This window comes from Epinephelus lanceolatus, chromosome 9, assembly GCF_041903045.1.
Source record: "Epinephelus lanceolatus isolate andai-2023 chromosome 9, ASM4190304v1, whole genome shotgun sequence".
Lineage (NCBI taxonomy): Eukaryota > Metazoa > Chordata > Actinopteri > Perciformes > Serranidae > Epinephelus > Epinephelus lanceolatus.
In genome coordinates, this window is record NC_135742.1 from 8,342,116 (window position 1) to 8,358,772 (window position 16,657).

The following is a 16,657-nucleotide window of genomic DNA, read 5'->3' on the forward strand; positions in this document are numbered from 1 at the left end:
GGCTGCTGGAAATAAAGCAACAGCAGGAAAGGAGATCTGGTGGTCACTGCTGAACCTGCTCAGGGATCACAGTCAGATTTTAGCTACAATGTTTGAGTTTGTTTCTGCAGTTTCGGCTTTTTAAAGCCTGTACTGATGCAAGACTGGAGGCTATAAGGTCACCGTCTCTCCCCACCCCGCTGCTGTGACTGGTGGGAGGAAACCAACTGGAAGCGGGGGAGAGAGCTGGCAGGACAGTGGCATCACTCATGATGCACTCACTCTGTTCAATCTGTTCTTCACACTTAAATTATTTGTAAAATATAATTAATAAAGAGCCCATTGTTCCATGTCAGCTCCTGTCTGTGCAGCCTTACTCTACTGCAGAGGTGGAGGAAGTACTGAAGTTATAATACCACAGTGTAGAAGTACACTATAGCCTCCAAGTAAAGGCCCTGTATTCAAATATTAACTTGTGTAAAAGTACAAGTTGATGCATTAAAATATAGCCTACTTAAAGTAGCAATGTAAAAGTTCTTATTTTCCAGAATATTTCATAATTGATGCTACAATTTGTACATTACTTATGATGAGGAGATTTTATAACTACTTCATGTACTGCTGGGTAGGTGGATAAATACATAGATGGATGGATGGATGGATGGATGGATGGGCAGGCAGGTAGGTAGGTAGGTAAATAGTATATAATAGTATATAATAGCATATTGGATGTAACAACAACAATGTGACAACTGTAACAACAGTTTTTAATTTCTCCTTGCTATATGGGATCAGTAGGACCTGCTAAGTATAAAAACTTAAAAATTGTGAATGATAATTAAGTCCCAATGTTCTCAAACAAGACAATAATAAAGTCCCAGTGTACTCAAACAAGTACTTCCTAATTATCAGTGTCCTAACTTGTTACGGTTGCTAAAATGGGTCAAATTTGTTGCCATATCAAACTACAAACATTATTAAACATAAATAAACATGTTTCAACCATTAGATGTGATCAGGTTTTGGACCTTGTCCACTTTTGTGTCTGGATCGGCTGCAGACTGACTTGGCAGAGATGGCTGCCATCTTGTTTAAACATGGATTAGTGTATTGTGCACTTACTGCCACTAGATGGCACAAAAAGTGTCCATGAACGAGGACAACAGGTCTACGTTAAGTAAAATGAAGTGTAAGGTCGAGTAAACCCAAAATGTGATGTCCTCATATGAGGTCACAGGGTCTCAGGAGGATATATCCACTTTTTCCCCACTTCATTTTAGTGATCATCAGGTCTCTTCTGTAGTGCAGTTAACATCATATTATGCATGCATGTGCTTATCGTGATGGCCCACCAGCAGATGGAGACATGAAATACAATACTTTTCAATGCATGTAATATTCATTCATTGTGCAAATTATGAAAAAGCATGTTGCATGATTCTAAGTGATGTTCATTTTAAAGCCAATATCCACTGATACCAATGACATGCCGATTTTACGATGCATCACTTGTGAATAGACAGACAGATACAGTGGTGTAGTGGTAGTTAATGAGGTGAGGGTACTACTAGGTTTATGGGAAAGTTACGGAAGAGGAAGTGGGTGTATTCACCTATACATTCCATAAATCAGTTTGGCTGATAGGTGGGTATAATGTGTATACCCATATAGTGGGTATACCACATATACCTGTGTATACCCTGAGATAGATAGATAGATGCAATGTGTATCTATCTGAGTATCATCTTCAAATAATACCCTTGTATTTGAGTGTTTATTAGAGAAGCTGTTGTTTATATTTACATACAAAATGTAAAATGTGCGATCATACAGTGGCCTTCAGCCAGCAAGAAGACTTAGCTTTTAATGTTTCTTTAAATGTAACAAAGGACTCATCATCCTACAGTTCTTCTTAAAGAAATACTCAAGATACATATACCTACATAATTACTACATATCATCATACTAAGTAGAATATGATTTCAATTCTAAAAAGTTTGTTTGGGATCATTTACTTCCAGTTTTTACAGAATCAATTGGAGTAAGTAGAAACACAAACACTGCCTCTGATTATTTTTTTTATTTAATATAAATCAGATGATTGTGTGGCTACATATGAAACCTATTGTGCTGTACTCTGTGGCAGATATATCAAACTTAAATGAAGAGTACTTACTCATTTTTTCCTCTGCTCTTTTGTGAAATGTAGAATAATTTTACCTCTTCGAGCGCTTAATAGTTATTTAAACAAAACCATGTGAGACGGTCAGAGGAAAAATGTCGACAACTCATAAACACAACAAGAAAATGAAAATCTGAAATGTAACAAGGGGCCCCAACTACTGTGGGGGAGCCTATCCCAGCTGTCATTGGGTGAGAGGCAGGGTACACCCTGGACAGGTCACCAGACTATCACAGGGCTGACTCATAGAGACAAACAACCATTCACACTCACATTCACACCTACGGGCAATTTAGAGTCACCAATTAACCTGCATGTCTTTGGACTGTGGGAGGGAGCTGGAGTACCTGGAGGAAACCCATGCTGACATGGGGAGAACATGTAAACTCTGCACAGAAGGGCTCCCACACCTCTGGGTTTGAATCCCCCACCAAGGGTAAGAACCAAGAACCCTCTTGCTGTGAGGCGACAATGCTAACCACTGTACGACCGTGCCACCCAGACCTTTTTATAGTCAAGACAAAAAGTCCCTTTAGCTCAAGATGTGAGATCAATTTATCACAAAGAACCTTGCAGAGTGACATTCATTCATTCAGTGTTGAACTGTTTAATTAAAGTTAAAATGGCTGTAAACAAGTTAGAACAATTTTAGAAGACCACTCTCTGATAATTAAGTTAATTTGGCCTCAGTTCCTGTTGTCCTGCTTTTTTGGGTGGTCTGTAGTGATGTGTCCTCAGATGTTCATGTTGTACTAATAAATCTTTAAAGATCCTGTTAAATCTCATAGGACTTCCTTGGGAGTTTATGGAGCTCAATAACATTTCAGTGTATCCTCTCGACTCCAAAACCTAACTTTGATTTGATGTGTTTGACAGTACTGCAACACCGATGCTGATTACTTCCCCTAATTAAATATCACTATGCTTCTGCAGCTTGTATTTGTCAGTGGTATTCAATTTATAATAGCAGTTCCCCCAGGGCTTGTAATTATGCTGTAATATCTGAGTAACATCCAATATATTTATTGTAGCTCTTTTTTTTCATGATATGCTATGAGGAAAATTAATACTCTCTTATTAATTTCCTAGGCTTGACTGAGCTGAAACTGAATTAACCTCCACACTGGTCACTCAGTCAGCCAAGTGGATTTATAGGCAGGGAGTGAGGTGAGGTGAAACACAAAGGCACCCAATTAAAATCCCCGCAGCCAAATGGAGAGGGGATGAAAAGTTACCAATTAAAAAGCAGGCATTTACACAGCGCTGAATAAATAACTGCTACACTTCATTGGCTGTGTTGCTGAGTTTAATTGCCTCCATAGCATATGGTAATAATGATAGATTATAATTCAGTAATGAATATGTGATTTAACACATTTAACCTTTCTATTAGTTTAACAGGCTGCAGAGTGAACAGCAGCGAGGTCAGTGCACCAGATAAAAAGAAGAGCAGCTGATATTTAATGACATAGAGGAAAAACACGGAAATAGAAAAAAATGTTGCATTTTTTCTGCATGCACAGTGTGCTGTATCATGCAACCATGCAATTTCATTCATGCAATACTAGCTCACACCACCTTAGGGAGCCAGTGAGTTGGAAATCATCCCGTGGGTGGAGAGGACCACAGATCATGGCCTCACCACTGCAGAGGTGGACCAGTTTAACAATATGAAATATAACTTGTGTAAGGCTAATGAGTCTAATGATGAAGACATATTCAATGGTGATAAATGACAGTAGTGTGTATTATCAATGACAGATATAAGGCTAGTGGAGATGGTTGTGTTTCCTGCTCTGGGGAAAAAATAAGCAGTGATTTAATATCTCTAATGTCTTTTGGCTACTTTAAATATGCACAGTCAGGCCTGTGAAACATTAGTTTGTGTGTTTGTTAGTGCGTTTTGTTTATTTATTAAATTTGCTTTTATTATTATTTTTATTGCAATGCCAAAGCATTTTGTACTTTTTATTTTATCATCATTATTATTGTTATTATTATTATTATTATTATTATGTATTTTTATCATTTCTTATCAGCATTTTTATTTTATTTTATTTTATTTTATTTATTTATTTTTTATGAAAAAAAAAAAATAACCTGTTGTCTGACTAGATTTGGTGATTGATTTAAGAACTAAAAAAAAATCCGATTTTGCCCCATCAAATTGACCAGAGCGTATTAATACCATGATTAATACATCAAAATATTAATTGAACATCTGATTAAACACCATAAATTTACTACCTGTATTTGTCATCTAATATATATTACAAAACAAAAAAAAAAACAAAAAAACAAAAAAAAAAACACGATAACATACATCAAAATCTGATCCGCATTATTACCACATTTTTATCCCCTTGCAACTCGGTCTATCCACGTCAAACCTTGACTTTTCGAAGAGTCCCTGAACGCCTCATTGCCTAGCAACAGCACAGTTTAGTTTCTCGGCTTCAGCCAACTTTCTGTGACACAATGCCCAAAAAGAAAGATAAGAAAAGCGGCGACAAACAAGATGAAGCCAAGAAAACGCAGAAAAAGGAAAGTCCTGCAGATAAAAGCGGGTCTGACGACAAAGAGAGGGATTTATATTTGACTCAAGTACGATATTTGACCGAGCAGCTGGAAAGGTGAGGCTGTTTTAACGTTACACGACCAAAAGCGCTTCTGTATTTAACTGGTCGGAAATAATTCATTTTAACTTAACATTGACGTGATGATAATGAGTGTGTGAGTAAATCCTTTGTCTTTCAGATAACTTAAGTTGGTGTTGTTCCTTTAACTTCGACTAAAAAAATCACTTCAGGGCAGTTGAAGTGAAGTTGCAGCATGCTATGTTAGCTTGTCATTTGTTAGCCATGTTTTCACTTTGAAATTAGGGACTGTTGTTTACTTATAAGAGGATCAGAAGAGGAGGTGGCTGGGGTGTGACTTTGTTTAATTTTTTATTTAGCTACTGTATTTTTCCTGGAGCCTCCCTGAGTGACTTGGGGGAAATGCACCACCTTCCCTCCACCATGAATTAGTTTGTTAGAATTTAAAAACTTTGGTGTTTTAAAGTTCACTATTAAATTATCACTATTTTAAGCTTTGTTTTGTCATGTTTTGGTTTTTTTTCTGAGTTTTGTTCCCACAGAATTCGTTCAAGGACCATCAGAAATGTGATAATCCAGTGATAATTTCTGTTTTTACAGTTTCTGGCGATGATAAATGGGGTAATTTTGGTGATTTTTAAAGAAAATATGGGCATGGTTTCTTTAAAAATCATGCAAGGCATGTTTGCAGTAAAATAAAAACAAAATACAACCATTTAAAGTTGAATGCCCCTCCCTTATAGTGAGGTCATCTCCAGCAATTCCATGACTGTGGAAAGCGGAGGTTCGTTTCTCAGTGGATTTATCATCTACGAAGGTTAAAAAACAAATTTAGCCCCCATGCTCCTCGTGAAATTGCGGGCTAAATCTTTGAGAGCCCTAAAACCAAAATGGCTACCGTCGGCCATATTGGAAATGATCATGGCTTGGCCTTCAATGCTGCGTGGTACATTTTTTCTTGGACTTTTTGGGTTGAGAAATTCATAATTGATGCCAAAATGCCAAAATGAAAAATTATAAGCCCCTCCCAAGTGCTTAAAAAATATTTGACTTGCTCCACCCCCTCCCTTCTCATAAATAAGGAATAGGCCCTTAGCTTCATTAAAAGTGTGTTTATGCTAGTGTTGCAGATATCTATCCAAAACACATAGTAATGTTATATTACCAGTTGTAAAAAGTAACTAAGCACATTTACTCAAGTACTTAAGACAATTTTGAGGAACTTTTACTTTACTTGAGTATTTTCATTTTATGCTAACATTACTTTATACTTCTGTTTCACTAACTTTACCTATTTAAAGGCAAATATTGCACGTTTTACTCCACTTTATTTAACAGCTTTAGTTAGCCTGCTGGTTACATTTCAGAATAAGATTTCAGCCTGCATCCAAACTTTTACTTCAGCAAAAGTACAAAAGTATTAGCATGGATACAGACATAAAATGTCTTAAGAACATTTCAGAATAATGTGTATTATATATCAAGGGATTGTAATTATTGATGTATTAATATGTACTTCACTTTAATACTGCAGCTGGTAAAGGTGGTGCTCATTTAACAACTTAATCTACTGGGTATCTTGTTTATTTCCCCGGGGGATCAAAAATGTAATATTAAGGTATTTAGTGATTATATTTTGTATTATTAATTTGAATCTGCTAAGTATGCTGAGTTATCAAATAAATGCAGTGTAGAAATAAGTACAAGATTTTCCTCTGAGTTGAAGTATAAAGTAGCAGAAAATGGAAATAGTCAAGTACCTCAAAACTGTACTAAAGTACATGTATTTAGTTATTTTTTACCACTGTAAGATTTATCTAGCATTTTGTCCTCCAGATATCAGCTAAAATGTGATCAACTAGAGAAGCAGCAGAAGGATTTCGACTCTCAGTACAGTTCACTGGAGAAAGAGAAGAAGGATATTGTTGAGTATCTGAAACGCTCCCTGCTGGAAAGGGAGGATGAGGTGAACGTGCTGACAGAGCAGCTGGAGAGTCAGCGGCAAGCTGCCGATAAGGACAGAGACGCCCTGCAGCTGCAGCACGATCAGCTGAGGCAAGAGCTTCAAGAGCAGATTGAGGAAGTCAACAAAGAAAACACGACACTTGGTGAGACTGAATATCGCTGTGGGTCGAGTTCTTACTGCCCCATGGAGATGGTTTGAGATGGTACATTTCTGTGGTTTGATGTTTTTTGATGGCTCCTATAGCACATGTAAACAATTCTTATACACACTGACATGATAATTCACTAGAAATCTGTATTTATAGACACCCATCACCCATTTTCCCATCTCAGTGGACCTGTAACATTAACACATTATATCTACAAACAATCATGCAGTATGGCAACGAACAAGATGTTGGGTTAAACAGTTCTGAAAAGTTTAGCAACATCTACTTGCAAATTAGATGCAGAAACCTCAGTGAGTGGTACCATTCAGGGTTTAACTCCTCTCCTCCTCCTCCAAGTGGCGAAGCTGGCTAGTCTGGAGGCGTTTCAGAAGCAGAAGGAGCAGCTGACGTCCAACATGGAGTCTCTGGAGAAGCAGCTGGTCAGTCAGGAGGAGGAACACAAAGCTGCCATCCACAGCCTGGAGATGAGAGCACTACTGGAAAAGAAGAGGTTGAGACAACTTATTTGCTGACACCATTACATCTGAAATAATAGCCTCTACTTACAACCCATCCTGGCTCTGAAAAATATTAAAAAATTAAAAATAAAGTGTAGTAAAAAGCTGGTATGTACGTGATAAAATATACAGTGGCTATATTATTCACCCGAAAGGTTGGAGATGGAGATGGAGAGCCACGTGGCGGCCATGGCAGCAGAGGTGCAGCACCTGGTGGACCAAAAGGTCCCGGAGACGACCAGGTTGGCCCTCCAGGAGAACACGGAGGTTAAGGCCCAGATCAACCAGCTGGCAGAGCAGACTCAGGTCCTGATGGAGGAGAACTCTGCGCTGCGCGGCCGGAGGACTCGGCTCAACGTGGATGTGGACATCCTGGAGCAGATGCTCAGCGAGATGTCCCGCAAGAGCTGCATCCGCAAGAAGGTTAGAAAGACGGATATCTACCTAGTCATTGTTTGCATCAAAACGGATCTAGAAGGTGTTGCAGTTTGATATCATGATATCTTCCCTCCATCAGGTGGTGGAGCAGCTTACAGAAAAGTGTCAGCAGCTGCAGGCGGAGCTGAAAGACCGGAGGCAAGAACTGGAGCAGCTTCAGACCAAACACACAGAAGTCCTGGCTGAGATGGAGACGCTCAGGTCAGAGTTTACTTTGTCTTCATTGTCCACCTACCACTGACTCTGATGCTTTACCCAAGGTCACACTCGTTTCAGTGTTAAAGAGCAATTCACAAAAATATAGACAGGGAACGGTCACAGATTTCCAAAATACAAGTTTCTGGACAAAACAAAACTGTTGCACACACGGTGAAAAGACAAGAACATGCACGAACACACTCTTAACTCAAAGGACTAATTGGTGTTAAACGGCTGCAGCTGACTGAAGCTCTGCCCGTTGAGATATCCAGCAGGTGACACTGGAACATAACCTGTAAAGTAGACACAGCAAGTGTCTTTAAAAAGTAGAAAGGTGATAGGCTAACTAAATGTTCCTTTATTTAACTTGTGTTAAGCACGCTTAAGTGTTGTGAAAGTACTTTTGTTGTACATTTGTTGAGTTGGTGAATTTGGCGGAGTGGGTGTTGGACCTGAACCTCCGAGAGGACAGAGGCTTCTACTAGAAGTAAACTTTTAATGACATCTTTAGGGAAATTGCACACAGCAGGTTCATACTGTACCTCTGCATGGTGAATACGGCATCACTGTCAGTGTTGTGTTTTCAGATGTGACCGGGCCTCGCTGTCCGAGCAGTACGGTAAAAACAGAACTGAGATGAGCCGTCTGGAGGCGAAGCTACAGGAGGAGAAGAGGAGGAATAGCAGGATGAAGAGCATCATGCAGGAGGCAGTCGTCACTCTGAGACAAGCCCTGATGGTAAAACAAAAAAAAAATCTCTGACCTTAAACATCAGGGCACACAAACATGTTCAAGTTAAGGTTGTTGCTGATATTGTTTCAATCATTAATTTTAGGACAAATTAGCCTAATTTTTGCGCTGATATGTTTCTGTGACAAACATGGTGGCTAACAAAAACACAAACACAGTTTTTTTCTTGGTCAAAAACTAAACTGTACTTCCTTTAACTAATAAACAAAGATCTATGTTTTTGTCATTGTTAGTCGTTTGTAACATAAAAATCAGAAGGTTAAACATTCTTAAGGTTAGGTAATTAGCTTAGCTGTCACTTTAAGTAACTAGAAATAAAACCTAGCTGACCCTCTGCAGGCATCAAGTAAAATAACTTACCCTAATTAACCCTTAGAGATCTGGAGCAACATCATTTTTCCTGTGCTGCTTTCAGGCGTCTTTCGGAAGTATTTAAACCTTTGAACCCTGAGCAGATTGGTGTGATTTTTTTCAATGAGTAAGTTAGTAAGAAATGTTCCATAAATTGCGAAAAAAAAAAAAAAAAGAAAGAAAAATACAAAGAACATAGAAATAGAAAAAAATAGATTTAGAAATTATTTTTTCTAAAAATAGGGAAAAAATAAAAATATAATGAAAATATATATATATTTATAATTATTAATATTGTTACATCTTAAAATTATGTTACGGAATTATTATAATTTTTAAGCACTCTTTTTAGGTAATTTTCTTGTTTGTTTGGTCTTAACTTTCTTTCTTTTTAAACTAATTTTCTTGCTAATTTTTGGGTCTTTTTTCTTTCGTTGCTCGTTGCCTTCTTCCCGTGTTTTTTTTTTTTTTTTTAAACAAGAAATCAAGTGAATTTGCTCAGGGTTCAAAGGGTCAATTACTCTAACTTTTGTTAATAATGTGATTACGCTGATCCAATCTACACAGCATGATCCTTACCATCAAACCAGCTGAATCTATACGCATTTCACTGCTGAGCTAATTGACTCTTGCTCACGTAAATGGAAGAACTGTAAGTGTAAGAAGATACTAAACCCAAATTACAATAGTCTGGAGAATCACAGACTCAAAGATACTTAAGTAGTAAATTACTGAGAGGAATCTCATGACACGTGAAATATCTCCAAAGATGAAGTTGTTGCTTGCAAATTTAAATTCTGTCATGTCACAGCATAGTTTAAGTTTTACACTGCTGTTAATTTTGTCACCTAATAATGCGACAAGACTGTTTCAGCCTCTTCGAAAAGTTTCGTGACTTCAGCCCGATATTGACTCTGCTCTCTGCAGAATGCTCCGACAGACCACGACTCAGAGGTGGGCTCTGTCGTCCAGTGGAAGCAGCTGATGGAGAAGCTGCTGGTGGTCTTGGACCGACCCTCACTCACTAACTCCACTGCTGAGAGCGACCAGGTGGATAAGCTGCAAACCTCTGACTCTGCAGCAGACAGGTAACTGGATAGTGTCTGTTGTGAGTGCTGACCACAATCTTTTTTAACATTTTTGACCTCAAGCACCACATTGTGACTACAGCATCCAACTACATATAGAAATAACCTATGACTTTAATGTGTTTGGTGGCATGTTTAAGTGTGTTTGTCTGGGAGAAGGGTTGATGATGTGATCACATGTTGCCACTGAGGCTAACTATCACAACAACACAGTTCTGTTCTAATGTGATCTTAAAAGACAAGATTCAGCTGAGTGAAGCCAAACTCCTGCTTTGTTACCATCAACATCGTCCGTGTATCTTTACAGAGAAGTAATCCTGAATCCAACCTCGAGTTTCCAGTTCGAGCTTGCGCGTTACAGGCTGGGTGATCTCGGCCTTGTACCCCGTCCCACAGTGAAACACACACTCTTGCGGACAGGAGCAGCTGGGTCCAGCAGCACCAACATGCTTCTACACAGGTTTGTTCAGACCTTGACATTACTATACCTAAAAAAATCACTGTCTTGCAGAAACGATACTTAACGACCTCAATCACCAGCTACCAGTTTAAATAAAGTTTCACACATTTTGCAAGAACATATATCACTTTAATTGTAGATGACTTTTTGTGTTGGAAATATCCTCTTTAATATAACTCTGCTGACTTATTAAACTTCTGTTGCTCTTTCCATCCCCTCAGGAAGCCATCCAGTCAGAAATCAGCCAGCTTCATCAACCAAACTGACTCAGCTGTCGGACTTTTCATCTCCAGAAACTCCTTCACTAAACCCAAATAACAGGAACAAAACAAATTTCATATTCAGGTTTTCTCCCTTGCAAAGTTCCCAAAATCATATTTATTTTGTTATAAATGTTTTTGTTTAAGTGCCACAAGTTAGAAATAATGATGAATACTGACATTTATTGTAGCAGTAGGTCAAGTAGAAAAGAGTGATGGAGGAGTCAGTGAACTGACTGTGTGTCCAACATGATAATCTGTATAAAGTTTGCTAACATAAGCCACTAGTTACAGGCAGCTGTGGATTTACCTGGCAGAATAAGGATGTGGCTGTAAAACTAGGCTTCAGAGTGTATTTAATGGATCAAGGGTTCATTTAAGTTGCATGAATTCAATTTTTCATTAATCAGTGAGCTATTTCTTCATTCAAGAAGTCACATTGTGTCACTTAAAAGTTCTAAGTTTCCAAATCTGCAGTGTCATGATTTCCACACAACTGTTCCTAGTATGTATGCTCCCGTATGAGCAGCCAACAGTAGTAGAAGTACTCAGATCTTTAAAGTAAAACTAGAAATACCACAGTGTAGAAATACTCTGTTACAAGTAAAAATCATGCATTCAAATTTTTACTTATGCAAAAGTACACAGTAGTCAGTACTCATTGTGCAGAATGGCCCATTTCAGAATAATAAATATAAATCATTGGATTATAATTATAGATGCATCCATGTATTTAATGCTGCAGCTGGTGAAGGTGGAGCTGATTTTAACTACTTTATGTACTGCTGGGTGGTTTGTGAATTCCCCCACCAATCATGGTTATACTGTAAAAATCTCATACCGTTGCAACCCTCTCTTTATCTATGCATTTATAATCTGAATCTGCAAACTAGCTAGTAACTAGGGTTGTGAAAAACATTGACTCACAGGAAAGGAGGGAAAGTTGAGCATATTTTATCTGTGCCTTTTGAATATAGATCAAATATTTGTTTCAGATCATTTTGCTTTGCTTTTATTTTTAATTTTTCTTTTGCTTCACATTTGTATTTTGAGCATTTAATATATCCGTCATGTCTCTGGGTGCAATATTAGGTTTTGTTTCGTTATGTGTTTTCTTGATTAATCATTGTTTCTGATAAACACTTGAGTTTTCTTCTTCAAGATGTGTTTGATTTTTTTCACTGTAGTTTTTGCATTCAGCACCGTTTTTTAGAGCATTTCACTAAATGTTCACTATTTTTATTTTGTCTTGTCTTTGCCTGGAAATAAAATATTTTTTGAGTGAAAAATATATGTATGTGCTGAACAGGTCCACAGAACCATGTAGAAACCCAGCACAGACTGAAAACGTGAGCTAAAACCTTAATTTATGTTTTCCAACAGGCTTTGGTAACACAAACACTTTCCTACTTTACTATAAGATCATAAAACTGAAAAATGTAATTCTCACTGCAGTTTTTATTTCCCTCAAATTCTGGGTGTCACGATATACTGTTATTGACATAACGGCTGCAGCTCAGAGGTAGAGCGGGTCGTCCACTCATCAGAAGATTGGCGGTTCGAGTCTGCATGTCCAAACATCCTTAGGCAAGATACTGAACCCCAAATTGCTCCCGATGGCTGTTCCATCAGTGTGTGCGTGTGTATGAATGGTTACTGAGTAGCAGGTGGCACCATGTATGGTAGCCTCGGCCACCAGCATGTGAATGTGTGTGAATGGAAGACTAGAAAGGCGCTATACAAGTGCAGTCCATTTACCATAACTGTGATATTTAAAAATGAAATATGTCATGTTCATAACACACGATTTTATCGTGTAAATAATCCAGCACCTCTTAAATCATTTACACTTATTTACGTTCTTGATTTGTCTCCCTCCCCCAACGCCACCTGGTTTTCTTTCCACTATCCATTAAGTGTAACTGCTGTTTTTGTACGATTTGTACAGTTACGGTTACAGACTCAATCTTTACCTCCCTACACATATTTTAAGTGTAATTAATTTGCCAAGAAAACGTATTATCAACAAAGTTACAGATTAATATGACAGATAGCATTACATTTTTAAAAAAAGAAAATCTGGTATAGATTTTGTGATGATATTGTTACTGTGAACTCTTGGCCACGATAATCGCCAGCCCGACCTTAAATGTGTCCAGTGTTCACCTGCCTAAGATTTGTGGGTCATCGATGAAGACAAGACACTGATGTATAATCTTTAATTGATGTTTATTGTTATATGGCGAAGTCTCAGGCACTTCAATTCTCATTGGAGGATGAAAGTCAGTACCTTGATGAACACTAGAGGAGGACAGACGGCTTATATTACACATGAGAGACCAACAGAAACAAAGTGGACACAAACAGGAGAATAACTAAACTCTAATGACCACCGTATGTACAATGAAATACATATATCTGCATTAAAAACTATACTTTGATAAATATATAACTTCATGGGTCGTGGTAAGTAGTAATAGGAAATATTCAAAATACTGTGATTCTTCTTTTTAAATAGATACAAAGGATTTGTATAAAAGTACAATTTTCTCCAGTCTAGGTCGCGTCTACTCGTTGATGCGTTCATCCGCGTGAGTTGTACGTGTACTGCAGAGACCTGGGCGCACGTGTGTGAGGCTGGGATGTTGAGGCGAGCAATATATACAGGAAATACTTCCTCTAACAGGTGGGTGGATTATTCTCCATCTGTCTACTCCAAAAAAAAAAAAAAAAAAAAAAAGACAAGAAAAATAAATCACAAATGCTTTGATGCTCTTGAATGATCAACATCGAGCTTTAGAAATAAAAAAGTTGTCAAATTTAAAAAAAAAAAAAAAAAAAAGAAAAATCAAAACGACAGTAAAAGGAGGGGAATAAAATGGCATTTAGGAGTTGACTTCGTGTCCATGTTGGTTTGCTGATTATCTCAGCCGGGATCTGACGGGACTGCAGGCACCAGCTGGTTACATTCATATTCAAAGGGCACTTTGGGCTGTGCACATAAATAAAAATATTTCCAGAAATCTCATTGGTTGGTTGGTTGGTGATTAAGTCCCTCATCCAGCTGTGGGTAAGGCATCGTTCAGCGTGAACCAATAGCAGCGCAGGGTTTCTAGGGAGAGGTGGGGCCTCTAGTCAAACATGCTCCTCCGAGTGGGACTTGGTGACGTCTTTCTGCCGAGTCGAGGAGTCCCCTACAACGTAAACATACACGTGTGAATAGTTAATGTGACGGTCGACATGTAAACAGACTTGAAATTACAAATGGAGGGCAGCGATGAGGACGTACAGGTGACTGAGCTTTGGAGAAGTTGACGTGTGCATAAAGCAACACTGCAATATCCTTGTGTCCTGCTTCCAGAGCGATGGACAGGGCATTACTCTCATCCTGAAGAGAAGAGGCGAAAGACACATGAAGACGAAACGAAGAATAAAAGATCAGTTAGAAACAGAAGAATAAAACTTCTTGTACAGGATGAGTCTAACTCAATTGGCAGTCCCTACAAACCCAGTTTTTTCTGTATAATTTGGACAACTAAAGTCATTTTAAAACTAAGTTCAGGAGCCTATCCCAGGTGACACTGGGCAAGGGGCGGAAAGCAATGAAAACAAAATACAGAAGTACAAGTACCTAAAATTTCTCACAGTACTTGAGTAAATGTACTCACGCTGTCGCTCAGTGTGGCGTCACAGCCGGGTTGAGCCAGCAGCAGTTTGACGATCTCGACGTGTCCGTGTTCGCTGGCGCACATCAGCGCCGTGGAGCCCTCGTCGTCCTGGATGTTGACGTCGGCCCCGTGAGCCAGCAGGGCCCGAACCATGTCCATCCTGCCGTGACTGACCGCCAGCATCAGCCCCGTCTGACCCGCCTGAATGCAAACAATTACAATCTTTAAATCTCAATGAAACAGTAAAGTGAAACTGTAAATATGAGCAAGTAAACATCTCATGACATCTGTATAACTTTAACAAATCCCAACAGTTACCTTGCTCTACCACTTGGTGTCACAAAAGTACAAATTTTCCTACTTTAGGGTACAAATACATGGGGAAATGAACCTGCTGATTAATTCTGCAGTTTCAGCCACACTCATGTTCATCATCTTGTTTTGTGTGTTGCTGATTTTATAATGAATGATCAAAACAAAAGACAAAAACCTTACTTGAAGCCTTTTAAAATAACCTTTCATGGGTCTATTTCTGCTGCTTTTTAGCTTTAACCAGCTTAAATGAGTTCTTCATTTGTCCTCACAACCTGGATTTCCCCACTGGTTGAAACCTGAACTCTTTGTTTGTGCCCTGCTGCTGACCTCTGACCTCTCAGCCACTCACCTGGCTGGCTCGAGCGTTCACATCGCCCTTGCTGAAGAGCTCCTCCACAATACGCATGTCCTTAGGCGTCTCCACAGCGGCCAGCGCGGCCAGCATGATGGGTGTGTATCCCGCCTTGTTCTGCTGGTTCACGTTACACACATCTGAACACACACACACACACACACACACACACACACACACACACACACACATCATGTTTAAAGCACTCCGCAGCAGCTGGAGGGAACACTCTTTCAGCACGGGTGGTCTCACAGCTTTGAATGCTGTGTCTCTGTCTGTGATTGACTCGTCGCTGCCCGTCACTCAGCAACACAGTAATGTACGCGGACGTGTGTCAGGCCGGTGACTTCTCCTGGGACCATGATGCTTTGTGTGGACCTTAAAGAACTCATCCTTGCAAAGGAGACAAGACACGAGATGGGAGGTGAGGCGGGTCTGAGGGTGGCTGCCCTGCCCACTGAGGGGAGGAGAGGTCTAAGGAACTGGGAGGACAAAGACTACAATGGGGACAGGAGGGGGGGTGGATTTGCTGTCAGCGAGCACAAGGACACAAAAGGCCCAGGAGACAAAAGGCTTTTAGAGCAGCGAGTGGCCGAGACCTCATCACACTCTATTGAGCCTTCAGAGAGATCGCTGCAAGGCAGTGGTGGAAGAAGTATCCAGATCTTTAACCTGAGTTAAACTACTAATACAACCTGTAAAAATACTCTGTCCTGGACTGAAAATGTTACTTAAGTTTAGGCATGTAAGTATAATCAGATAATGTATTTAAAGAGTACTTCACCTCCCAAATGATCATTTGAAAATCAGTTATTCACCCTGTGTTACGTTGAATTTGTGAAGAAAACGTCTTTCTCTCATGCCTCCACAGTAAACGAAATGTCCAAACAGATAAAAACAGATACAATTCTTGATGAGTAGGAAGCCACAGGTAACCATGTTCAACAATCAAAACAACAAGGTTCCCATGTGGGAATTGAACCAGGAACACTGTGCTCACATTGTACACATATTAACCAGAAGGCCGTCAGATGTCCTGAAGTTTCTCACTATTGTTTTTGTTTTTCTTGTCTACTCGAGAAGAACGTGTTCTGAGATTTGACGCAGTTTATCTAATGCTGAAGTATGATGTTGCCACAGAGAGGAGTTATCTGTAACTCCTACATAAACATGATGATTGTGAAACCAGATCAATAGTAATAAGGAGAGTCTCTTTATCATGACGTCTTTGCAGAGGTACAGTTTACTACTGTGCAGAGTAAGTGGCACTGATCCCGGCAGTGTGTGTTTGACACAACTTTAAAGAGTATTACTGCAACAGTCTGTAATGGATGACTCTATATATTAGCGAGGAGCTGCCGGGAACAGAGAGAGCAAGTGTAGCTAC

General features: G+C 39.2%; 2 protein-coding genes across 5 annotated transcripts in view; one reads left to right on the forward strand and one right to left on the reverse strand.

Annotated features, from left to right (window-relative positions):
• The first annotated feature begins 4,597 nt into the window (after nt 1-4,597).
• LOC117253036 (cilia- and flagella-associated protein 157) lies at nt 4,598-12,208 on the forward strand. The gene is made up of 9 exons (XM_033620366.2): nt 4,598-4,794; nt 6,595-6,866; nt 7,230-7,383; nt 7,546-7,813; nt 7,908-8,029; nt 8,614-8,764; nt 10,055-10,215; nt 10,523-10,675; nt 10,897-12,208. Exons 1-9 carry the CDS (start codon nt 4,640-4,642, stop codon nt 10,991-10,993), a joined length of 1,533 nt encoding a protein of 510 aa, XP_033476257.1. The 5' UTR covers nt 4,598-4,639; the 3' UTR covers nt 10,994-12,208.
• A 937-nt stretch (nt 12,209-13,145) lies between these two features.
• The window catches only part of kank1a (KN motif and ankyrin repeat domains 1a), a 92,532-nt gene continuing 89,020 nt past the window's right edge, over nt 13,146-16,657 (reverse strand). For all 4 annotated transcript variants that reach the window (XM_078170508.1, XM_078170507.1, XM_078170509.1 and 1 more), the window contains 4 exons: nt 15,268-15,410; nt 14,604-14,804; nt 14,225-14,323; nt 13,146-14,129 (listed from right to left, as the gene is read on the reverse strand). In XM_078170508.1, coding sequence (XP_078026634.1) covers nt 14,067-14,129; nt 14,225-14,323; nt 14,604-14,804; nt 15,268-15,410 — 506 coding nt within the window. In that variant the 3' untranslated portion in view covers nt 13,146-14,066. The remainder of the gene's footprint in view (nt 14,130-14,224; nt 14,324-14,603; nt 14,805-15,267; nt 15,411-16,657) is intronic.

Excerpts from the sequence above, each read along its gene's own strand:
- LOC117253036 (XM_033620366.2), top strand. The coding sequence starts at position 4,640 with ATGCCCAAAAAGAAAGATAAGAAAAGCGGCGACAAACAAGATGAAGCC. Across the intron at positions 4,795-6,594 it reads TTGACCGAGCAGCTGGAAAG|ATATCAGCTAAAATGTGATC; the intron begins GTGAGGCTGTTT and ends TTTGTCCTCCAG. Across the intron at positions 10,216-10,522 it reads TCTGACTCTGCAGCAGACAG|AGAAGTAATCCTGAATCCAA; the intron begins GTAACTGGATAG and ends GTATCTTTACAG.